At 44.4% G+C, this 25,826-nt stretch overlaps 2 protein-coding genes across 5 annotated transcripts; one reads left to right on the forward strand and one right to left on the reverse strand.

The window, feature by feature from the left end:
* Positions 1-370: 370 nt before the first annotated feature.
* On the reverse strand, positions 371-17,483 carry RNF185 (ring finger protein 185). Of its 3 annotated transcripts, XM_035098459.2 has the most exons (8): positions 17,250-17,483; positions 13,518-13,563; positions 12,114-12,328; positions 10,390-10,408; positions 9,023-9,135; positions 6,945-6,999; positions 4,723-4,840; positions 371-3,352 (listed from the first exon to the last, which is right to left on the reverse strand). In XM_035098459.2, the coding sequence occupies exons 3-8, from the start codon at positions 12,284-12,286 to the stop codon at positions 3,255-3,257; spliced, it is 576 nt and encodes a 191-aa protein (XP_034954350.1). In that variant the 5' UTR covers positions 12,287-12,328; positions 13,518-13,563; positions 17,250-17,483; the 3' UTR covers positions 371-3,254. The 3 variants fall into 3 exon arrangements, with proteins under 3 accessions (XP_034954350.1, XP_034954349.1, XP_060125971.1); XM_035098458.2 differs by lacking the exon at positions 13,518-13,563 and having other exon boundaries at positions 17,250-17,476; XM_060269988.1 differs by lacking the exon at positions 17,250-17,483 and having other exon boundaries at positions 13,518-17,241.
* A 798-nt stretch (positions 17,484-18,281) lies between these two features.
* Positions 18,282-24,787, forward strand: C17H12orf43 (chromosome 17 C12orf43 homolog). 2 transcript variants are annotated; one of them, XM_035098456.2, is made up of 6 exons: positions 18,282-18,470; positions 19,108-19,153; positions 19,906-20,004; positions 21,408-21,481; positions 22,404-22,497; positions 23,273-24,787. In XM_035098456.2, the coding sequence occupies exons 1-6, from the start codon at positions 18,317-18,319 to the stop codon at positions 23,637-23,639; spliced, it is 834 nt and encodes a 277-aa protein (XP_034954347.2). In that variant the 5' UTR covers positions 18,282-18,316; the 3' UTR covers positions 23,640-24,787. The 2 variants fall into 2 exon arrangements, with proteins under 2 accessions (XP_034954347.2, XP_060125970.1); XM_060269987.1 differs by lacking the exon at positions 19,108-19,153.
* The last annotated feature ends 1,039 nt before the right edge of the window (positions 24,788-25,826 follow it).

Here is a 25,826-nt window from a genome sequence, read left to right on the forward strand (position 1 = left end):
TCCTGCTTGCAGGATCCCAGTTGGGCAATCTGGATGGCCACTGTGGGAACAGGATGCTAGACTAGATCGGCCTTTTGGCCTGATCAAGCTGAAGGGCTCTCACTTCCCCACCCACCCCACTTTCAAAATCGTTTCATTCATAAGACCTCCACCCCTTCTGAAGTTCCCTCATGGGCAATTGTGATAGTACCAAGTGCATATGAGTAACAACATTATTACACTGATTAGATTATCCCAAATATGAGCAGGTGTATAAGCAGAGCCTTTACTTCAAACAATATGGCTAACTTACCTCTTCAGCAACATTCATATACAGTAGTTGCAGATGACTAAATGACAGTAACAAGAATTCCACGCAGACGTAAGGTAATGTAAAAATGTGTTTATTCTAAATTACTTTCACAACAGTGAAAATTAGTGAATCACAATGGTGTTGCACAGTGGTGCCATCTTTTGCTAACCATAGGCCAAGTACAATCAATACATGGTTTGTTTTTTCCGGGGGGAGAAAGAATACAAATACAAAAAAAGCACAGCAGGGCAGAGGGGAACTCCAGAGGCCATTTCAAACCCACAAGTAAATTTGACATTCCAGAGGGGAAGCCGTGTTCATATGTAGAAATCCAAACAGCAGAGTGTTTTTCTGGCACCTTAAAAACCAGGTTAAACTGCAAAATCTTCTGCCCCCATTAAAGACAACTCCAACAGATGCAGGCAACAGAGTGGGGCTGTAGAGTCCATGAAAGCTTACACTACAATAAACTTGCTGGTCTTTAAGGTGCCATATTTTCCTGCAGTTTCAGGAAAATATGGAGACTGGACCATTTGAACATTAAGTATACAACCCACACGAGCCATGTTAATTATCAGTGGGACTCGCCCCAATCCAGCACCTTTTGAATCAGGCTAGGTACTTTTGTGGTCACCTTGGTTGACAGATCCCCTTCTGCTCAGGTAGCAGCTGGCAAAAATATAATACTCCACATGTTTAAAAGGTCCAAAGGCAGTTAAATCTGCTTTAATATTTTAAATCCATAACAACAGAACTTCTCAATTTTCTCTTTCCCAATTGCCACAGATTTTATTCTTTTTTTAAAAAAAAAGCTTTACAGCAAACCGTTTAACAAAATTGCTTTCAGAAGGGCAGCTTTAGTTCCATGGTACTCATTTTCATGAACAGTAAAAAGAACGAAATGCCAGAGATCCCTTATATATTATGATGGTTTTCACTTTACCTTATCAACAGTAGGTGGCATTATTTTCTCCCCCAACAAAACAAATCTAAGCTATGCAGGTTCTAGGAGTCAGCACAGGTTAGTCTTTTTTATGTCACTGACAGGCCCTTGAGCACTTTTTGGAAAACCATTGACAGAAGGATTTTACATTTTATAAAAAGAGAAACGCTCTCACTGTGACTACTGGGGATGCAAGGTCAACCATCCTGGTTTCTACTGTAGGAATGACTGGTTTTTACTATGCTATCAGACCTTAGTCAAAAAAAGAAGCCCCTTAGGCAATTTGTTCTTTTCAGTATTGCTGGCTATGATTTGTTCAGCAACTCATAAAAAATTGCTGCTACAGAAATAGGGAAAGGAGTAGGGAGGAAAAAAACAAGATCAAAAGCACTGCAAAACAAGAGAGAAACCCACGAGTCTTTGAGGAGAGACCCTTAGATTTACAAGAAAGTGTGAGGTCAGGGAGTGAGGAAGGTTCATTTTTGGTCCTGTGAATCTCCCAAGATTCAGCAGCAACAGTTTTAAAGCAATATTCCCAGGCCCCTTCCACTCCTGCAAAGGAATCCATTGTGTAAATAGTTCAGATGCATGTAAGTGGGATGTTCTTCCATGTGGGTCCCACTGAAACGAAGAAGACAGCTCCCCCAACCTGGTGCTCTCCTGGGATTTTGGGTTACAAGTGTGGGGAACCCTTGGCTCTCCAGATGCTGTTGAACAAGAACTCCCATCATCCCTGGCCATTGGCCATATTCGCGGTGGCTAAAAGGGGCCGCAGTTCCCCCACTCCCGGACTACAACATATGGAGAGACAACAAGGCTGGGAAAGGTGGAAACCGGAAGATTTGTTTCAATGGGGCTTGTGTAGGAGAGCTTCCTGCTGGCTCATGCTCATGATCGACCCTTCAAAATATCATCTTTGGTCATCTGAAAAAGCTCACACACTAATGACCCCTTGGAGCTTGAGAATAAGCCCCCAATTAAGGCTGTTATTCTCACTATGCAGAAACTCTTATAGGGGAAGAACAAAATGCTCAAAAGAAGATTGTCCTCCACTTTTCTCAAACTAACCATTCCAAGAAGTTGGGGGACAGGGAGACGACAATTTTGGATTCATCTCAGGAAGGAGCAAATGCGTGTCAACGACTACAGTAACCAGAACTGTCTACATCCAAATTAAGAGCTGAAAGCTGTTATACAAGTTTTAGGAAAACAACACTGCTTTCATCCATGCGGAAGTGTGCTGTGCAACAACCCCAGAGGGGACCCTTCTGGTGTCCAACATCCCCACCCCCAGCCCTGAGATGAGAGAACGTGCCCCACCTGGTTCCAGGAAGTTTAGGTATTTTATTGTTTCAGGGTGAGAGAGTCTCTTATCCCTTAACTTGTTTAAATATCCCTGGGAAAAGGTCAGCTAGGTGGGAAACAGCAGGAAGAGAATACTCCTAAGGTAACCTCACCTGCCGCCCGATGGTCTTCCCAAGTTGTACTCACATAAGAAGAAAAATTTCCAGGAGCAAGTTGGTTTCGGTCAACGTATCCAACTGGATTCTGAAGCAGTCGGTCGGTCCATTGATCTCCCTCCCTTCAGTGCTGTTGGGTTGCAAGACTCATCTGAGAAACAGGGCAAGTGTTTCCATGCCTGGCCTTGCCACCCACTCTCCCTCCAGGGCCAGCACCTGGTTTAACGGCTTGGCACATGATTTCAAACAATGCTCCCTCTTGGCATGTGAAGCTCAAAAGCTAGGTTCACAGCCTTAGCCAGTTACCTGTTGCGTGACACATGGCTGGACTTTAGAATGCTTTTAAAGAGAGACCTTTAATTCCATTTACTCTGGCATAATAAGCAAGAGTCCTCCTCCCACTGCAGTAGACATCGGGGCTTGCGGGAGCCCATGAGCTATGGAACCAGACACCGAGAGGCTGGCAGTGGGGCACGGAGAAGAAGAAGCAGTCGTCTGTGACCAGTTCGGAGCCCGACAAACCATGGTACAGGTTTATCGGGTACAATACAGGGCAAGGTTAAGCAATCAAGAGCCAGAACATGATCACCAGGGCCACAAACAGGAAGAGGCGGGACAGGAACTGTTCGTCCACATACTGGGGAGTCCCTGGAACCGCTGGGAAGACAGAAATAAAAGGGAACCTCTCTCAGCAAACAAAATCAGTGTATTTCCCGACCCAATAGCAGAAAAGCATGGAATCAGCCGCCATTCTGCATCTTCATTATAAGACTTCCCTAGGCCCTTTTAACTGTCCCAGGTTATCTGAAGGATTGCTTGAACCCGTATCAACAATGGCAGCCCTCCTCATTTGCTCACTGCCTCAGTTAGTGAAAATGGCAGGCGTGACAGGGCCTTTTCAGTGGTAGCACCCTGGATCTACAGTTTGCTGCCTGTCAGCATTCAAAAGATCACCACACTGCAGGCCTTTAAAAAGGCTCTGAAGACTCTGTTTCAGCAAACGATACATTATATTTTTGCTGTGTGAAATGGATAAACCGGGCTGTTTTGGTTCTGGGTTGTGTACGTGTTTTATTATTGCAGGATCATTTCACTTTTATAGTGGCTCAGAATTTGCTGAAACGTTCTGTTTTGCACTGCTGTTACATTCCAGAAATGTATATTACATAAGCCACCCTGGGGAGCTTTGCTCAGAAAGCCAGCCTACGATTTTTTAAAAAATTAATAATAATAGTGATATCCCCACATCTTGTATTGTTGTGACTCCCTGCATATAGCCAGAGCTAAGAAGGACAAGGCAACAGCAGCAGTCTACATGAAAAAAGCAGAAAGGTGATCAAGTAAGGATAGCATGCCTGTCACTGAAAACACCCAGCACATTTCAAGTTGAAAGCATTTGGTTTTAAGAGATCTCCGTCAGCAAATGGCAGACTAAAAAATTAATTCTTAAGTAGTACAAACCCACAAGGGTTTTCAGATTTGCTTTCAAATCTTGACATAAGAGACAGGAAACTTAATATATTCGGTGGTGGACATGAAATACATTTACGTCAAAGGCCACAGAAGCCCTGAAGTTATGTCAAAGGCTTTGGCTCATGCACAAAGGAGAGGGCCTGCTCAGGATTCAGGGCCACCATAAGTGACTCAACTGGTTTTACTCCATATAGTGATGCTAATCAGCTTGGAGGCTGTTCGTTACAAACCTACCACTGAGAATCACTTCACAGGGAACTGCTAAGCAGAAAAGTATTGTTCTCACTTTGTACTTAAAAGCAAAACAAAAATGGAACAGAAGATAAGCCGCACTCATCTGATTGAAGTTTTAAAAACAGAATAGCTTATCTATATTCAAAGGGTTCTAAACAAATGAAACATCAGGACTTGCCCCTGGTTACACAAACAGCAACGTAAGTGCAATGGACAAGTGCCAGCTTTTTTGATCTGTCAGTCCTATAATTATGGTGAGTGCAACCAATGATTTGCTGGCTTGCTGGGTTGTTGTTTTTTAATTCAAAAGTGCTCCTTACCTGGGGGAGGCCGACCGTCGTTTATGTTGAATGCTGTAGCGAATATACCAAAAGGAAATGCCCCAATTCCGAACGACATTTGAAAGCCTCCATCGCCAAACCCAAAACCCTGGAAGCCCTGAAAAGAACCACAAGTGGGGGAGGGAATAATGAAACCTTCCAAGCATGCTAGTTTACGAAGTGAAATGCTGACCTGTTTGCCTTCTCTATGATTTACTATGAATGGCCCCTGGCTGTGTGGCATGATTTACACACACACACCCTGCACCTCTCTCCTGAGCCCAAAATGTCCCCTCACAGAAGCACCTGCTCATTGTATCTGCACGATTTCCTGCTCTCACCTCTTTCCACTTAGCCTCTGATGAGGAGGAGGGCAACTCTTCATTATCTCTGATTCAGGGGTGTCTGGATTGCCCTGTCGCTTCTGAGGCAGAAATGCAGCAAGACACCTGCTCTTAGAGACCATTATCTCTTTACATCTATATATATCACAAGGCCCGCCAAGAGAAGCCACAACACAGGTAGAAACATAGGGACCCAGCTCCTCTCCTTCTTACTACACTCTGAAAGGAATCCTTTTCGAGGTGGAGGAGTTTGTTTCCAATTTAGATCCAGAAAATAAGTGTGACACACCTATCAAGAATGTGGGAAACGTTGCCCCAGGATTACACCAGCCTTCCACAACCTGGAGCCTTCCAGGTGGTCTTGGACTACAATTCCCATCAGCCTCAGCATCATACATGTTGGCTGGGGTTGATGGGAGTTGGAGTCCAATGAGAGAACTTGCCACAGCTGAGCCTCTCTCTCTTCGCGTGGGACAGGCCACATGGCTTGTACTACCAACTGCTGGCCATCTAATCAGAGACGGGGCATTCTGTGCTGATCCTCAAGGCCATGCCAGTAGAGCAGAATGCAAGCAAGGCTTTTTTGCTCCAGCAGTCTTAGTGCTGGCCGCAGCATCTGCTAAAAAGGTGCTCTCAAGTTCAGCTGCTGATTTAATAAGGCACCACCAACTCTGCAGGGAGTGCGGAGAAAAGAAAAAGGCTTCTTAATGACACCCAACAGAGCTGTTTGTTTGAAGCAATGAGGCCCACAGGTAGACCCTGGAGGCTCCAAGCTGCCTTGCATGGAAAAATGCAATTATTTCATCAGGTCAGGTATGCTCCCCATCTTCATGCTAGGAAATTCTGCAGCCTGTCCAATATCTCTCAACCCCACACAACCGGCTATTTATAACCCCCATGTCTACACACACTGTATGTTTACATATATCCTTCTTCATTCCCCAGTAGCACAGACTTATTGGAGACCAACTATAATCAGAGTCTGTTTACATACACAGGCCCCACAGGCTTTCAAAATCCACATTTTAAAAAATCCTACAAAAAGGAAACATGATTACTGAGAGCCAGTGTGGGGCAGTGTTTACAACATCAAACTAAGAGACCTTAGGAGGCCATGAGGTTCACTGAGTAACCTCTGGCCATTTACTTTCTCTGCTTAACCTACCTCACAGGATTGTTGTGAGGATGAGGAAGAGTGGGACAACTGATCAGTGCTGTCTTCAAGTCCCACATTTGGCAGGAATCGGCTTTGTTCAGGACCTCCAGTTGGGAGCTCTCAAGCAGAATTAATCCCAGTGACACCGAATTTAAGAACTGTGCTTGCCAAGAAACTATTCGGAGGACATTTTAAGGCTTCCAGTTGTTTCTTTGTGGCCGCATTTTTACTTGCTCCACACCTGATGCAATATATTATGACGTGTGAGGCGGAAGGGTGTGGCTTGTGGGAAAACAGCCTCATGGGCCAAATTAGGCCCAGGGCTGGAGGTTCCTGACCACAGAGCTAAAAGAATGTACAAGGGGCCAACAGGTGCCCAGAGGAGGAGAAGGAAAATCATTCTCCAACCCAAGGAAAAGTATGGGAGAGTGGCAGGTCGCCCAGTCTACTGACTCTTGTAGGTTTGCCCTGTCTGGTGCCTTCCAGATGTTACAGCACCCATCAGCCCCGGCCAGCAGAGCTGTGCTGGCTGGGCCGATAGGAGCTGTAGTCCAAGACACACGGAAGGCACCAGACAGAACAAGGGTGTTCTGATGCTTTGGTTTAAGCTTGTACGTTGCTCTTCATAGCCTTAAAGGTGAGCAATATGCCTTTTTGTCTCGTTTGTACTTCTGGGAGAGACAGAAGTAACTCCCAAAGGCTGCAAATCGTAGCTTACTCACCCCTCTGTTTTCCGGCTCAGGTCTCTGGCCTTGAGGCCGTGGCGGTGTCTTCTCTCTGCAAGAGACAATTCATTCAGTCAAGCCCAGCCCAGCTCTGGTCAACTCTGGGACCTGATGAACACCACCTGGAATCCAGAGCTCCTTTCCTTCCTTCCACTGCATTCCAGCCCATAGCTGTCAAGTTTTCCCTTTTCTTGCAGGGAAGCCTATTCAGCATAGGGGAATTTCCCTTTAAAAAAGGGAGAACTTGACAGCTATGTTCCAGCCATGTGGGATGGTGGCTGAGGAGGTTTTCCATGCCTATCTTCCTCTTTAATTGCTGGCTTATGTTGAAGCTCTTATCATTATTATTTGTGTGTGTGTGTGTGTGTTGCACCACCAGTGTGAACATCACAGACTGTAAGAGGGTGGAGACCTTTCACAATAGTGGAATATAGGAAGCTACTTGACATCAAGTCAGACCATTGCTCCACCTAGCTCAGTACAGTCTACTACTCTGACTGGTACCAGCTCTTCGGCGTTTAAGGCAGGAAGTATTTTCCCAGCCCTCCCTGGAAAGGCCACTGGGGATTGAACCTGGGACTTTCTGCCTGCAAAGCAGATGTTCTACCACTGAGTGACAGCCTGTCACTATACTGAGTCAGACTACTGACCCATCTAACTCAATATTGCCTACATTGACTGACAGCAGATCTCCAGGGTTTCAGGAAGGAATCTTTCCCCAGTTTGAACCCTTGCATTTGAGGCAAGGGGGCAGCAGCTGGGTGATGGAGCTGCAAATGACTATCAGACTTCTATAAGCTGGTAGTAGTAGTAATAATAATAATAATATACCACCCATCTAGCTGGGTTGCCCCAGTCACTCTGGGAGGCTTCCAACACACACACAAACATAACCAAACTTCTTGATACAGGGCTGCCTTCAGATGTCTTCTAAAAGTTGTATAGTTATTTATCTCCTTGACATCTGATGGGATGGCGTTCCACAGGGAGGGCGCCATTGCAAAGAAGGCCCTGTGCCTGGTTCCCTGTAATTTCACTTCTCGCAGTGAAGGAATCGCAGAATTATAGAACTGGAAGGGACCCCGAGGCTCATCTAGTCCAGCCCCCTGCCAGGCAGGAATTGAGAACATTTGATAGTCTAGTATATGAGCCACAACACTTTTCACTGCCACTTTTATAGTTTTTACAGCAATGCTTCATAGCATAATGAAGTGTCTTTTGCACTGATGTGCATATAGGGGCTGATGTTATCAGACCGGGTTCTTTTAAAGAGCAGCTCAAGTTACTTATTCCTACAGATACACGTGGCATAATTCTAAATCTCTGCTTCCAGAACTCTGGGTCCAGAAGCACTGAGTACCTTAGAAATACGCAGGATCTCAAATGGATTTTCATGAACAGTGTTGCCCAGTTCTCATGCTCTAATCAGCCTTGTCTATCAGTCTGCAGTGAAGGGGAATAGCGAAGTTCCCGTACACAGGCAAATGCTCCAATTCCAGCTCCCATTATTTCCTCAGGTTAACAAATTAAACTAAATAGTTTTAATTGGATTTTGGATTAATCTGCAACTAATTGTTGCTGTTCTCAAATTGACGGTGTTATTATCTTCCTTAGTGCATTATGCAAAGCACCATTCTGTATAATGCTTTTTTTAAATAGTGTAGTACACTAGGGGGCATTGGGGATGAGTTTATGGAACCAAGGGGGTGGCAGCCCAAAAAGGTCGTGGAACCACTGCCACAGACAGTTCAAGCAGGGAGATTTTAAAAGATAAGACTACAGATGGGTGAAGGGCTTTGCAGGCATTTGGTAACAACATCACCTAAACACACCACGTTCACTTCTGCAAATCCCACTCCATAAAGGCTTGTGGCTCCCACAAAACAAATGATGTTTTTGTAACACAGGCATGGGGCACCTTTGGCTCTCCTGATGTTGCTGAACTACAACTCCCATCATCCCTGACCATTGGCCATGCTTCCTGGGGGCCGGTGGGAGCTGTAGTTCAGCAACACCTGGAAGGCCGCAGGTCCCCCACCCCTACTGCTGTAAGAAATGGCTTCCAACATTCTTACCTGGGGTCCTGCTGTCCGGTGCTGCCCCTTCCGTAAAGTGGGATGACCTTGTCGCGGCTGATGCCTGCTTTACATACAGGACACACCTGCCGATTGGGCCTGGTCTCTAACCACTGTAAAGGCAGGAAAGAACGAACAGACCTGAGCAAGAGACTAGAGATATGTGCCTTGCATGAAGCACACAGGACTCCCTATTGTGCGATTCCCTTCCTAGAGAGGCTAGACTGGCTCCCTCTATCTTTCCACCAGCAGGCCAAGACCTCCCTGTTCAGAAAGGCCTTTGAAAACGAGATGCAATCAGTATTTTAATGCTGGTTCTGAATATGATTTATTTTATTTTAAATATGGTTTTTAACTAGTTTGTTTTCATCCCTTTGTGTTTTAGAATGAGGTTTGTAAAATGCTGCAAGTCTCCTGGAATCCCAATTTGGGAGAAAGGTGGGATTTAAATACATTAATGAATCAGAATCATAATACCATCACCAAAAGCATATGCTAAGTGTCATCGCATGTGCCATTCACAAAACATTCTGGGCACAAGGAATCATCTCCACCTCTATGACACTGCCAAACATCCTCTCATGTTCTCAACACTTTGGGACCATTTTTACTGCATGGTTCTGTGGCAGCAATTTCCCAATCAGGTGCCCTTTAGATATTTCACACTACAACACCTTCATTCCAGCCAGCATGGACTTCAACTCCCCAGCATCGTACAGCTGTGCTGGCTGAGGCCAGTGGGACCTGGAATCTACAGCATCTGGAGGGCCCCAGGTTGACAAAGGCTATTGTGTGGCATGCAGACTCTTCTACCACTTTTGTGGCCTTCCCCACACTTTCCCCTCAGCACCCCTTAACATACAGCAGGCCACAACTCTTGCCTCAGGCCTTTAAGCTGCACACTAACATATGGCCTCTCCCACCCCAGTATTTGGAAGTTGGTGCAGGGCACAGAGATGGAAACTCCTCACTTTTGCCAGACATCTGCTGAGTGACACTGATGGTACCTCATTTTCATATTTATACTGACCTACCTTTACAGAGCTGTTGCACCAAGAGAATGTAGAAAAATGCTCTGAACACTCAGCCACCTCACCAGAACAATTATTATTTATCTGTGCCATCTCACTGCAACCAATAGAAGCTTCCAACAAAGAACAATCACCCCCACAGAAAAAGCTGCAGATTACAAACTATTGCATGCTAACGGTTATTAGCAGATTGGGTTGCCCTAGAGATCTTTGGTGCACAGGCTAGTTTAGAAACTGAAAGGGACATTGCACCTTCTCAGATTCCCCGAGAGAGTTGAGGGGTTGACTGCGCAAGAGGAGCTGATGAAAGACAAAGCAAAATAAAAGCTGCCTTACCTGGTGTAAACAAGGCCAACTGTTGAGAATCCCAGAATAATTTGTTCACAGGGCAGAAGGAGAGCAGCGGTGGAGGCAGGAGGAGAAAAGGGAGAGAGATCAAAATACACTGAGTAAGCAACAGACTGGAATCCAGCCCTGCCGGTTCCACAGTTGGGTATTAAAACAATAATATTTAAGTAAGGAAGCAGCTAGGGATGGTTTTATTGTTTTTTAATTGCTTCACTTCCAGGTAATACAATTTGCTTCTCTTCTAGGTAGTAGTACCAAGCCTTATGAAGTTGAGGGAGTTGGATATGGTTAGCCTGGATAAGACTGAGATATGATACGAAAGCCATCTTCAAATATCCAAAGCGCTGTCGCAACGTTGCATGGAAGATGGAGCAAGCTTGCTTTATCCTGTTCCAGAGGGTGGGACCCGATCCAATGGATTCAAATTACAAGGAAGGTTAGACCAAGTAAACATTAGGAAGAACTTTCTGGCAATAAAGGCTGTTCGATAGTGGAACAGGCTCCTTTGGAAGGTGGTGGACTCTCCTTCACTGGAGGTTTTTAAACAGAGGTTTGGTGGCAATCTGTCCAGGGGTTCTTTAGCAGTGATTCCTGCATCGCACTCAGATGGCAGTTGGCCAGCCGGCAGATTTCCCCCGTGCATCAGAAATTCCTGTTCATGCATTATTTTCTTTTAAGTAATGATAGGAACGGAGGGAGAAGGGAAAACTGGTTTATACAGCTGTCCTGGGCACACACTCTGAAATGGGCACGAGGCAGAGGGGTGGAGAGAATCACCCCAACTTTACCTAGAGGCAGCTGAGCTTTGCATTCAAGCAGCCTCAGAAAAAGGAGAACTCAACACAGTGAAACTGGGGTATGCAAATAGAGCATGAACTAACAGGACCACACAAGGCTATTTTGGGCTGAGAGTTGTTTCCCCACAGGTGTGGCTGCATCTAGAACTGGCTACCCACCAGCGCTACGGAAGTGCTGTGGAAAAGCAAGCCAAAGGCCTTCCCCAACCTGGCGTCCCCTCCATACGATGACTTAGCCAGTGTTCAGGGACAACGGGAGTTATGTTCCCAATAAGAACAAGAATAATGATGGTGATGATGATTTTTCCATAGCCGTTTTGTCTTAAGCCCAATTTTATCATACGTGTTTGAATACACGTTCATTCACCACTTAAGGCATTCTATATTAAACAGTTCATAAATTCACAATCAAATAAGTAAAAAAGCAAAACTGCACTCATGCCAGTCCCCAGGCTCTGCCACGCTCAAGGTTGACCACAGCCCTGAGGTCAGGGCTCTCCAGGTGAAGGTGTAGCACTAGGAAAGCAGGCCTTACAGTGGCTCTCATTGAGTTCCATGAACAAGTGCATCCCAGACCACAGCAGGGGCCCGGCCCTAGCACACCTGGCATCACTGTGCCCACAACTGCACCCCTTTCATACACCCTCATGGGATTAAAGGGCTGCCATTCATTCCTATGGGAAGAATGCAAAGAGCCACATGTGGGGAACTGAACTTCGCAACTGACACCTGGCTGGCAGGGGCACTGCCAGGGAGAGAGATGAGTGAGGAGCACACACGGGGGTGGGGAAGCAGCATTTGTTTGAGGTTTTTTTTTTAGAAAAATACCGCTTAAACTTTTCTAACATGTAGGCAACTCAAGCGTTTGGCATAGAAAGCAAATGAACAACTGGCCAAGAGCACCAGGATACTGACCAGAAGAGGTGCCCACATAGGCTGATCACAGCATCCTTGGCTGTATCCAAACAGATGTTGCACTCGAAAGTGCTGTCCTGGCTTGCCCCGTCCCCGCTGCTGCTGTTGCCACTGGTCCCGCCAGCATTGTTGCTTTCAGTGGAGGTAGAAGCTGCTGGCCCTTTGCTGGCCATTCTTGTCACACCCAGTCAGGAAATTTTTAGTGCAATTGAACTCTGAGAAAGAAGAAAGAAAGAAAGAAAGAAAGAAAGAAAGAAAGAAAGAAAGAAAGAAAGAAAGAAGGGATAATTTAGGGGATGTCATTATATTATTTCCCTAATCCAGACCCAATGAAGAGATGGTGGCACTACCATATGTCTCCAACTTCACATCCTCCACAGGTTTTGGAGTAAAGCTGGGCTGGCCGGTGCTGAAGTACAAAACACCTGGAGGGCACCAGATTGAGGAAAAGAATGCTCTAGTGTTTTTTTTGTACAGTGAAAGCCCTCGGGCCATTTTTTATCATAGTCCAGTGAAATCTTGGGCAAGCTGAGCAACAACCTGGTTTTAATATACCCTCTAGGGCTCCCAGTGAGTTTCTTGCTTGTTTCTTTTAACCAAGCCCCACAGCATTTAGCATAGCAGTTTACAAATGCCCCCTGAAATTCAGTGCATGATAATACTAATACATCCAAAGCCTTTTTTTGTTTTCAAATTCATATGCTTTAAAAAGCTTTTTTAAGAGGCTTCTTTCTCAATTTGTATTCATTCAATTGATCTTAAGATCCTTCATTTCCAACTTAACAAAATCCAGACGAGCCACCATATGTCTACAACTCAGGGTGTAAAAGCAATATACTGGCCCACTTGTTGCAACAACATCCACCCTAACATTCAGTTTAAAAGCTAAAAACAACCAACAACAATTAGCAAAGACGAAACCATTGATTTCATTTGGCAGCTCCATGTTTTATGCATGAAGACAATGGCAGCAATTTAAATTGAGGAATCATTGATACTTTAACCAACTACAGGGTACTCAATGGATTTATTAAAATTCAAAGGTGTCAAAGAAAACAACCTGGAATTTAACAAACAGGACCCTCCCACTCATTGTTCAAAGAAAGGTTCTCCCTCTCATTCCTGCCACGTCAAGAAACCAGAACCTATTAAGCCTCACAAATTAAACATGGGTGTTCTTGAACACTCAGATCACCAATTATAATTTATCTGCTGGCAAATGACTAATCAAACTTTTGTAATTACCCTACTACTTAAAGCTTGCAGCACTTGTAAAACCCAGCAGTGTGTAAGCAGCTAAGAAGTCCACTTCTTACACAAAGGGACCCCCATCTTATTACACCATGCGGCTCTTCCAAAAAACAGAATCCCCTCCCTGCTTTCTTATCATTTTGTCTCGCTTACCTGAAGCGAATTCAGCCCCTCTCTGCTTACTTTCCTTGCAAAAACGCTGAGGGAGAAAGCACAAGTACTGAAACGGGAACTTATCCACATCGCCACTTGTCTCCTGTGAAATGGTGCTTTTTGCATAGGGGAACGCAGCTCCACAGTGGGTCCAGAGCAGCTTAATGCCCACATCACCAGAACTTAGCAAGTGGGAAAGAGGAGGCACCTATTTCAACAGAACTCTTTTCATTCAGTTACATCATTTTGCAGGGGGCTCCCAAAGGGCAGCCTTGCAATCAGCTAGCAAGCTTTAATGGATGCAGCTTCTGAGTTCTACAAATTTTTCAGTAGTTCAGCCACTGCTACCGTAGTAAAATCATGCATGCGTTTCAAATGAAAAAAGGGGGCAAAACACACACACGTCTTTATTAAGCCAGGCACTTCTCATGAAACATTAAGTTGCAAGCTTATGAACGTTCTAGTGGTTTCCTGCTTTGGAGAAAAGTTATCTAATCTGGATGTTACCCATTTATATAGGTGTCTGCACCCAGGATATAAGTACACCTTGCTATACATGTTGGCTTCTCTCGAGGCTCTATTTCCCATTCCACTATACTGCCTTGGACCTTTGCTCCTCCAGTTTTGCAATTCTCAGCCATCCTGAACCTTCAAGCCACGTTGACAGCACAATCCTATCTATGCTTATTTGGAAGTAACCCCAGTTTGTTCAATAGACTTACTCCATAGTAAATATGTTTATGATTTTTACTTAAATAGTCTTTAAATAAAATATTGTATAAGCATTGTAACAAAGTCTGATCACCTGTGACCACAAACTCTTTTGGATTAATTATGCACAGCTCACTAGAAGCAAACAAGTTAACATTAAAAACCAAACAAAATCAATGCCTGTGGAATAGGTTTGGAAAAATCTCAGGTGGTCACTCATCCAGGCAGCTAAAATTCGTATTTTGACACACATGATTTTTCAAATATTTCTTTGTCTCTTTGCAGGGCTGAACATTAGGGACCCAAAGCATTTTTCCAGACCAGATGATTAACTAGATAACTTTGGGAGGGGCTGCCCAGATCACCTCAATATGATCTCCTGCACAGATGTTCATTACATTTCACGCTCTTAACAAACTAGTTCCTAAGAAAAAAATGAAAGCTTATACCAAGAACAAATTTAGTTGGTCTCTAAGGTGCTACTAAACAAAATACACACACACACACACACACACACAAACACACACATATATATAGGTACACACATGTGTATATATGTATATCGACTGCATCAGACCAACATGGCTACCTACCTGAATCAGGTGCTGCTGGAAGGAATTTTTTTATTTTGTTTTGACTACGTCAGACCAACACGGCTACCTACCTGTACCTGAATCTAGTTCCTAAGAAAACATTTAGCATGCATTATTCTTTTATTCGGGGGGGGGGGGGGATATCCAATTTAACCTGTTAGATCATGGTAAATTATCTCCATGTCTGGAATAGTTCTCCATTAATACATTTACAGTAAAGTCTTTTAACTTCACCCTTAAAGGCACACTCCTCCATTGTCTTCTGAGCCAGACGGATTCCAGAAACACCAAAGTAAGGTCTATATCTGCACATGCCCAAGCATGGTGGTGGTGGTTGTTTTAAAAAGGCAGCCATCATCCTATGTAACTAATTGGGAGTAAACCCTGCTGAACTCAATGGCACTTACTTTGGGGAAAATATTTGTGCCATTTAACTGAGACACACAAAGGCCATTCTTGAAGATGAATAGAGGAACGACACCTGAAAATTCCACAAGTCAAATGCAGCTTCTACCAACAGTCTTTGCAATGCTCTGGTTTTGAATGGGTAAAAAATGAAGAAACACATAGGAATAAATCACCAGCACTCACACAGAATTTATAAACAATCTTAACAATGAACAACACTAATTGAATGGAATTAAGTAAGACCACTCAATATTTTTCATGTATCAGTTAAGACTCTTGCACCATGCCTGCACCAAGATGTAAAGGCCTGGGGCGACCCGAGAGATTCAAGATAACAGCAAATTTTTGCCTATATGGCTACAGGGGGAAATGGAGTCTTTGGGGAACACACAATAAACAAGTGTCTTAAAAGTTTAGAACTGAAAGCTATGGCTACATGCTATTAAAAAGCATACTGACAACAATCCTGGCTTGGTTACATTTTGCTGGATATATCACTAGTCTTTTAATGTTGTAATCTGTTCATTACAAGAAGAGGGTTCATTTTCTGAGCTGCTACTCTATTCTACTTTATTTTAGAATTTATTAGCCACTCTACAATAAGAGAATACCCAAGTGATGCACAGGAATTGAATATAAAACCCAAGAGGGAAAACTGCAGGAAAAAACACCTCAGTCTGACAACATAGAAGTTTACACACTATTTTGAATCCCAAAATCTTTGGTTTTGTTAGGCCTCCCTGTAACTGACCACCACAGGAATGCAGTGAGTGGTGAGGGGCACCTCTCTTCCTCACACTGAACTACAAGGCAAGATGTACATTTTAAAGTTTAAAAAGTAAATAAGAGGTAGTGTGCTGGGCTGTTGGTCCATCTAGTCCAGTATCCTGCTTTCAAACGTGGTCACTTTGGTGCTTTCAGAAAGGACATGAAGGTGTGTACTTTCCTAAATGCCAGTAAAGTGTATTTTTTGAAAGAACCTATAGCAACTGATACAGTTTTAATCTGTTTTTAGTTTTTCATTGGTTTTATTTTTAAATGTTTTAAGCAGTTGTTTTTAACAATCATTTTATATGGAGAGAGAGTAAACTGCTTCGAAGCATTCCCCCCCCCCCTGTTTGTTTTACAATCAAACAGTATTTAGATTCTATAAAACAAATAAAATCCATGGTGCAAAGATGCCAAGTCTTCAGCATAAGAGCGCCAGTATACCACAGCAGCTACAGTATTGGACCAAGACCTGGGAGAGAGACTAGGGTTCAAATCCCACCACAGCCATGAAGCTCACTGGGTGACCTTGGGCCAGTCACTGTCTCTCTAGTCTTAGCCTACCTCACAGGGTTGTTGCAAGGATAAAATGGACAAGGGGAGGAACGTGCGGGACACTTAGAACTCCTTGAAGAAGAGGTAGGATATAATAAATAATAACAACAACAACAATAATGTTGGGGAAAATAAGTCTCTGTTCAACAACAACAACAACGTTGGGGAAAATAACCCTCTACAGTATTCAGCTAGAACAACAATAAATGTTGGGGGAAATAAGGCTCTATTTGGCAACAACAACAACAACAACGTTGAGGGAAATAAGGCTCTATTCGGCTATCCAACAACAACAACAACAACAACAACAACGTTGAGGGAAATAAGGCTCTATTCGGCTATCCTACCACTGATAGGGTCTCCCTCCCTACCCTGCTGGATTGGGCCAAGCTGGGATCCATGGAGATCCCAGTATTCCGTTTCCAACAGCGGTCAGCCAGACGACCCCCCCACACAAACACACACACACTACATGAGGGGATGGTGAAAGGCAACATACTGAGCCTGACCAGCAGCCTCGACCCCCACCCCCAATACCTCTCCCACCCCACAGAGAGGAGGAAGCGAGTCGGGAGCCCTGGCACCTGCTCCCAAGGCGGGGGATTCTCTCCTGACAGGCCCCCGGCCCGGCCAAGGTCAAGCTCCCCCTTCGCCAACCTCTGGGGGCCTCCCCCTTTGCATCCTGCGGGGCTCTCACCGGAGTCAGCGCGGGCTCTTCCAGCTGGCGCCTTCCGCCACTCGCGGCCCTTCGCTCTCTCGAACTCCACCTCCGCCCGAACGGCAACTGTCACCTGATTTCTTCCCCTAGCCGGAAGCCCGGCCCCACAACCGGAAAGGGGGTCCCTTATCCCACGGGCTCACGACGTCCTCCGGCGCGAGGGTTCTCCCTGCTCCCCCGGCGGCAGCCGCGACAAAGGTTCCGCCTGCCAAAAGGCCTGCCACTCTACGGAGGCTGCTGCTTCCTTGGAGCCCGGGCCTAGCTCTGTGAGAAAGGTGGGGCCGAGCCCAGGACCACGTCACTTTAATGTATGGAAATAGACGAGGAGGAGGAGAATGAAGGATTCATGACACGGTGTGGCAGCATTTGCACTTTGGAACTCCCCGCCTCTTGATGAGATGCTGCTGCTTCTGACGCCTGCTATACATTTTTGTTTGGGCAAGCCAGTCCTTAGCAGCGTAAGAGAAACACAGCATGCCATGGAACGTGCCATGTTATAGTAATATCATTAAACTAATAACTGGGTGAGACTAATATTGAAATTTATGTGTAGCCAAAAAGTCTGCGAAGTTGAGATGGACATATGCAAGACATGTGATGAGGCGCCTCAGGCCAGTGGAGAAAAGCAGTGCCAATATGAAAACCTTACAGTTTCAGAAGACTGAGGAGGAGACGGCCACCTATGTGATGGATGGACGATCTCTAAACTAAAGCTAACAGCAGGGCTTATATATAATATATATTATGTCAAACCCACCTTTCTTTGTTATTCTTCTTATCACTCTCTGACGGTGAATTAAGTGTTCTGTGTTCTGTATTCCACACATATGCTGACCAGCCCAATGAAGACATTTAGCGTCGTTTTCTCCATTCAACCGTTCTGGACTACAACTCCCATCAGCCCCAGCAAGCACAGTAATGCTCCACTCGGACCCAGTACCATCTGGCTATGCTAATGGGAGTTGTAGTCCAATTCCGAGGGCACCGGGTTAGGGAAGGGCTGAGCCACGAGGTCTGGACCACAGCCCCCAGGATGCACTGCGACCATGAGGATTTCCATCATGTCGGCTACCAGAAATGCCAGCAGCAGCAGCAGCAGCAGCAGCGAGGAGGAGGAGGATGTGGGGCGCCTCCGGGAGGCTGCCTGGGACCCGGTGCTGCAGCGAGCAGCAGCAGCGGCCCTGCTGGTGCCCAAAGGCGGTAGGGAGAGCCCTGAGCGGCAGGCCTGGCAGAACTTTCCTCTCTCTAGATAGAAACTTTACCCATCCCAAAAAAGCCCTGCAGAAAATCTTTTTTTGTATGTGCCAGAAATAGGGCTGTATCCAGCTGATCTCTTAAAACCAGGAATGGGGCGCCTGCAGCCTCCTTGGACTGCAACCCTTGTCATCGCTTATGGGGGCTGGGGGCTCTAAAAGCCACTGGCCACATATACATGCCTTAGACTGATGGATGGGTAAGAAGCCTTGAAAGTCAATTAAAGATTGGCACGAGGCACGTGACTCAGAAAAAAATGATCCACAAAGGTTTTGATGCTTTTTTGCAGCACCAACAAGAATCTGTCAGAAATCAATCTTTTAGTGTAGCAGCACCTACACTTTGGAACATCACTGTATCTTACTCTTCGACACCTGCTGAGAACATTTTCATTTAGGCAAGCCTACCTCAATATCTAGAACGCTGGTGTGTTTTTAGTTTGTTACTGGTTTTATTTTTTTAATAATGGCTTTTACTAATAATTTTATTGCATTCTTTTTATAAACTGCTTTCGTAAAGGGCTCACTAATGAATTTGAACTAACTTCGCTTTCACGTTGGGCCTAATTGTTAACTTTTTGCAGGTAACTTTAAGAAGAGCAAGTTGCCATCCGCTGAACCTAGCATCAGGTAACTTTCCTTTTTTGAAAGTTTACTGAGCGCTCTGTTCTGTTCTACTAGAAACTAAAATTTGAGTGACATAGCCATAAGAATCATGTGGTACTGTTGGCCTGCCACTTATGTGAAGGTTTGGTTCCAGGGGTCAGCACGCAAAGGCAAAATTGTGCAAAGTCAAGAACCCCTGGTGATAAAGTTTTTATTGAGGATAAAGAAATATAATAAACATAATACTATCATAAAACACCCAAAACTAGGGAGCACTCTATTCCACGACCTTTTCCATTCTTTTTGACGTGTTTTAGCCCCAAGAGGCTCTCACCAGGCATGCCGGTCTAAATGCATTCCTGAGTGCCCTGCCAGAAAGCTGGTCATAATTCTAGCTTTAATTATGCTTTTCTCCAATTTGCCCATCACAGGGGTAGGATAGCAGGACTGTACTTATTACCTGGATCTTAAAAAAAAAAAACCCAAAAACCCTAGGTGAGTTATACAGTAAGTCTGTTTCTCATACCTCTATTTCATGTATCAGACAACCTGAATTGGTGCCAAGTGTGTTTATATAAGATCGTTGGTCTCTCTGACTGACATTCTCACTGAGGCCATAACCCAAATAAAGATGATCTTTCTTACTGCAGTGCACAGCCCTCTGGCTGGCTCATTACAGTTTTCAGGATCTGATTACAACTTCTTATTTCCAAGGCAAAGGGAACTGTTTGCTACGAACTTCCAATATAATTTAGTCGTTTGTTCTCTTTAAACAGAGAGAAGGTCTCTGATCACGGGCAGGATGGGAATGAGCTGCAGACCACTCCAGAATTCCGAGCTCATGTTGCAAAGAAATTGGGAGCAATTTTGGACAGGTATATCTTCTCAAAGGTGTAACGTTAATGCTCCTTGAACCCTTCCCCCAGATAAAATAGGGTTCATATTTTTTGGAGAGTTCCAAGTAGAAATTGCTTTGGTGCAGGAATTCTTTTTTTTTTAAATATTTTTTATTAGAAAGTTTTTTATAACATCAAAAACATCAATAAACCAAAACCAAAAAGAAAACAAAAACACAACTATACAGACAAAAAAAACCACACATACATCATCTTATATCATCTTTTTAACTCATTGTCCCTTTTGCTTCCCCAACTCCCCTCTATCTGATTTTCATTTTAGATTCATTTGTAACAGTTTCTATTTCATTACTTTTAATTTTCATCATCCTGTATTTTTCTTAATTCCCTTTAATCCCATCCTTTTATTTGTATCTCACTTTTCCTACTTTATAATCTCCTCTTTTCTCCCTATTGCCTTAACTTCTGTGTTTCCCTAGATGTTCAGACTTTCAACTCTCAAAAATAATTCCCTAGATATAATTTAAATTTCCTCCAATCTTCCTCCATTCTTTCATCTGCTTGATCTCGAAGTCTTCCTGTCAATTCTGCCAGTTCCATAAAGTCCAACATTTTCATTTGCCATTCCTGTGGGTGCAGTTCCTCTTTTTTTGGTGCAGGAATTCTTAAGGACACATCCAGTGCTCCAGATTAAAGACAGATGGTAAAGCACTGGCATAGCATGACCATGGATTTTTTAAAACCATTTTCAAAGCCAGCCCCAAGTTTAATGCACCTCAGTCATCCAGGTCATGGATATCTAGCATATTAAGGAACAAATAAAAAGCTTTTTATATAAAAAAGAAACTTTGTAAAATTAAATAAAAGCACCTGTCTTAGAACATAAACTCCTGTCTTTTTTTTACTTTTGTTTGAGGGAGGAAGGGAGGGGCAAGTCATGCAATCACAAGCATGCTAAAATCCTGGACTAAAAAATTCCTTCCACTCCAGGTGAGAGGGGAAAAATAGCTATGAAAGAAACCAGGAAGTTCCATCTCTGGGCAGCTCTGACTACATCTAGAATTTACTGTCTCTGTGGGTATTATTGCTGCTTTCCTTCCTGGTCAATCCTAGCTGACCGCAGCAGGGAGTTTCCCCAAAACAGGTGGGTGGAATAAAGCCTGCACATTTCAGCTCTGGTTTTACAATCATAGAATTACAGAGCTGGAAGGGATCCAAAAGGACATCTAGTCCAACTCCCTGCAGTGCAGGAATCAGAGCTAAAGACTTGCTTCTTTAAAAACAAAAAACAAGCATGATAATGAAAACTGGGAATCTGGACTAGCAAATGATTACCAGATCGTCTGGCCAGAACCCAACCAACCAATTAACATGACCCTTGGTTTCCCTTTTCATTGTGCAAATGTAATTCTTTCTTTTAGCTCCATTACTATTTTGAAGCATTCTCCAGGACCTGCACAGGATGATCTGCAGTCCTCAGAGACTGAGGACGATGGTGAGTGGGTTCTCGGCATAATCTAATATGCTTTACACCAACTTAGGTGTTGCTTTGGTTCTCTGTGTTTGTGCATGCTAAACTTGCTGTGTCAGGAACTCTGGAGTTTTGAAGCAAGGACCTTGGGGCCTGAGGCTGTGTATCCTCAAACCTCAAATATTTTATTGTTAGGTTTTTGTGTTTATCAGTCACATTTTTGTAGTTGGGTGTCTCAAAGCAACTTACACAATAAAAATAGAAAGAACTAATACATTAAAACCAAGTAGGAAAACAACAATACCCCCAAACTAAAATACTAAACCAGCAATATATTTTAAAAGAACAAATCATTTCCTGCCCCACTTAAAGGATGAGCACGAATCTCGTTAAGTACCTTCCCAATCAAAAATTAAATAGCCTTGGTAAACAAGTGTCTTCTTACCTGTTGCCTTAAGAGAGACAACAATGGCATCAGACACTCTTCGCTGGTAAGACCATTCCAAAGGTAGGGGGCCACCACTGAAAAGGCCAGTTCTGTGCCACCGCCCTCCATGCCACAGAAGACATGGCCTCAGGCGGCAAACACAGCACTCTGTGGATCGCTCTTCAGGCACAGTAAGCGATAGGTGTATGCAACACCAGGCTCTCAGATTGACAGGCAGTATGAAGCCCCTGGTTTGGTGAGGCCTGGTAGAATTCCGAGAAGCCATATCTGCTGGCCAACAGAGCGAGGCCCGCTTGCGCTCCCAGCCTCTCGCTCCAATAATTGTTATTAACTATATATACTACCCTTCACAGCACAAAAATACAAAATGAAAACACAAAATGCCTAGTTGGGTTGGAGAACTTGCACTCCTACATGCCCTTTGGGTATGCGGTCTTGGTCTGACCCCAACACAGAGGGTGCCCTAATAACTTCCCTGCTTTTCTTCCAATGTCTTAGGCTTCCGCCTCTTCTCCTCATCAGTGCCAGGAGACTGTGGGGAGCCAGAACCTCAGACTGTGGGAAGGCGGCGGCAGCAATACTGCAGCTCCAGGTGAGATGCTGCTCTGGCAGGTGTGCATGACAGGTGGAACTGGCCAGCCAGGCAGCTGGCTTGGAGGCTGCAGCTGATGGCAGGACTCATCTCTGATGGGGAGGTCCAGCATTTTACACAGGCTGCAGCATGGGGTGGGGATCCCAGGCCGTCCATCCCCCTGTGTCCGACCCTTGCAATGCTCCCAAGGCTATCCCCTCCCTTCCCCAGCACTTGTGATTCCCAGATGTGTAGATAGTGATTAATTTATAATAAGCATGGCTAGTAGCCATCCATAACCCTCTTCTCCGTGAATTGGTCTGATCCTCTTTTTAAAGCCATCTTAAGTTGGTAGCAGGGACGCAGGTGGCGCTGTGGGTTAAACCACAGACCCTAGGGCTTGCCGATGAGAAGGTCAGTGGTTCAAATCCCTGCAACGGGGTGAGCTCCCGTTGCTCGGTCCCAGTTCCTGCCAACCTAGCAGTTCGAAAGCACATCAAACTGCAAGTAGATAAATAGGTACCGCTCCAAGCGGGAAAGTAAACGGCATTTCCGTGTGCTGCTCTGGTTCGCCAGAAGCGGCTTTGTCATGCTGGCCACATGACCTGGAAGTTGTACGCCGGCTCCCTTGGCCAATAGCACGAGATGAGCGCCGCAACCCCAGAGTCAGTCATGACTGGACCTAATAGTCAGGTAAAGTTACCTTTACCTTTAAGTTGGTAGCAGCTGCCGTATATTGCAGGAGTGAATTCCAAGGTTTTAACTCTACAACCGTTTTGCCTGTAACTCTTTCCAGTGAGCAGGACAGTGACGAAGAATGGCAGAGGTGCCAGGAAGCCACGGTGACAGCAGCAGACATCCTGAAACATAGCGGCCTCCCAGCAGCGCTCCAGAATTCCAGCCAGGACCACCACTGCCCGGCCACGGAGCCCAGCCAGAAGAAGAAGAGGAGGAAAAAGAAGGCAAAAGTGAATGGAGAGAACAGCAATGAGTGGGAGGCCAGAGGAGCACATCATAACCAGGCTGATGCTGGGACTGAGGGGCCCTCGTGCTTCGATGGAGCAAGCAGGAGAGGAGAGAACACGAGTACGGAGGATATGGCAGTGATGAAGAAGAGGAAGAAAAAGAAGAAAAGGGGGGAAGTGGAAATAAGGAGGAAGTGATGTTTTACAGACACTTGGTACTAGGAAGAGTTACCTGATGTGGCCCTTGATTGGTCTGGCCTGCATTTAAGGAAACACAGTTGTTGTATTTTATCTTTTATGGAATCAAAGAACTTAGTTTGGCACTCCCTACCGCGAGGGATGCCCTGTAAAAACGCAGGGGAAGCTCCCCATGTTACAGAGAATGAGGACTTGTTGGAGCTGCTTACTAGACTGCTCAGGTGGGCAGTGGGTGGGTAAGCCATCCGCGGATGACTCTCCTGGGTCCCATCTTTTTTTCCTTGGGCCTGCGCAGCGTGTGAACTCCCAGGCTGCCCACTAGCCATGGATCGAGTTCTCCCAAGTGCTCGACAACTCTCTCTACTTTTATATTCTCAAGCCACAAAACCAAGAAGTTCATCAGGCCCCTGCTCAGCTCAGCTGCCCCATGTGGCCAGCGGGCTATGATCAACTTGGTGGGCAGGCTGAATAGAAGTCGTTGTCGTCAAACACTGATAATGGCAGTGGATGGGTGCTTTCCTGCCAGGCATGTCACAGTTTGATGCAGACTGATTCCATCTCCCCTATAAGGTTGTCTCAGGGATATTTCTTTTTTTTAAAAAAACTAAATAATAATTTTTATTGATTTTCTTTTTCTCATAACAAATATCCAATATCAATAACATTCATTTTCCAACCCCCCCCCTCCCTATTGTCTTCCCTCAATTACTGGTTTATTATGTCAAATGTTACATTCTGCTGTTTGTATATAGTACTATGTTGTCACATTGTGAAATTTCTTGTTCTCTGTAAATAAAAGTTGTAAATAGCTGAGTGGGGGTGCTCGTGTAATCTCACTGTATACAAGTTGTACAAGTGACAATAAAGAATTTCAATTTCAATTTATTTAAATCCTGCCCGTGAGTCCATGTTTCTTTTCCTGCAAATATGTTGTAAAAGGTTCCAATTCTTTCGAAATCACTATTGTCCTTTTAACGCAGTTTATCTATTAACTTTGCCAACTCTGCATAGTTCATCAACTTTTCTTGCCATTGTTCTTTTGATGGTATTTCTCCAGTCTTCCAGTTTTCTGCTACTGTATCAAGATTCTTGCTGCTGTTGTAGCATACATGAATAATGTCCGTTTTTCTTTCGGCAGCTTTTGCCCTAAAATACGTAACAGAAAAGCTTCTGGTTTTTTAACAAATGTTATTTTAAACATTTTCCCCCAATTCATTGTATATCATTTCCCAAATTTTTAAAATAATCTTACAATTCCACCACATATGGTAAAATATACCTTCCCCTTCTTTACATCTCCAACAGTTCTTTTGTTCTGTTTTATACATTTTTGCCAATTTTGTTGGTGTGCCATACCACCTATACATCATCTTCGTATAGTTCTCTTTCAACAATATACAATCCGTAAATTTCAAATTCACTTTCCAAAGCCTTATCCAATCCTCAAATTCTATATTGTGACCTATATCCTGCGTCCACTTAGTAATTACTGATTTAACTTCTTCATCTTTAGTTTCCCATTCCAAAAGTATATTATACGCCTTCTTTAATAATTTGGACTTATCATTCTATAACATCCTTTTGGAATTTGGAAACTGTAAGTGAATCCTCTCTTGTCATCCTCTTTGAAGATTTCATTTAATTGTCTGTGGGTCTCAGGGATATTTCTGACCATGAGATCGATGGTGTAATTTTGGCTGGAGATGCTAGGCATGCAGAAGCGGCTACTTCAGTTTCTGGTGATGAAATAACTGCTGAAAATGTCCTTGCTCGAGGGCCGTCAGAAGGGCGTGCGCAGGCGCAGCTGAGTTCACAAATGGTTTCTGATGTTCTAGTTAGTGTCTGCTGCAGCTACAGTTTTACAGGAGACTGGAGTCCTGGGCATCAAAAATAAGACTCCTCTGGCTGGCTTTGCAAGGGGGGGTGAGGTGGGGAGGGTCAGAGGTGAGGGGGTTGTCTTTACTTAGCTCCTCCTGGCAGTTTGAGGCATTTGAAGGCATTCAGGAGATTCGGAGGAATTCAGGAGATTGGCCAACTATTGACAACAGATTTGGTGTGTCTGATGAAATTAAGAAGAGGGTAATAGCCCAGAGGAAGAGAATTTCTCCAGTAGGAAGCAGCCTTATGCCTAATTATAGAACAACTAGATTACGAAGCTGAAAATTATTTGTGTATATTGTCAGCTCC

This window comes from Zootoca vivipara, chromosome 17, assembly GCF_963506605.1.
Source record: "Zootoca vivipara chromosome 17, rZooViv1.1, whole genome shotgun sequence".
In the NCBI taxonomy this organism is placed as follows: Eukaryota; Metazoa; Chordata; class Lepidosauria; order Squamata; family Lacertidae; genus Zootoca; species Zootoca vivipara.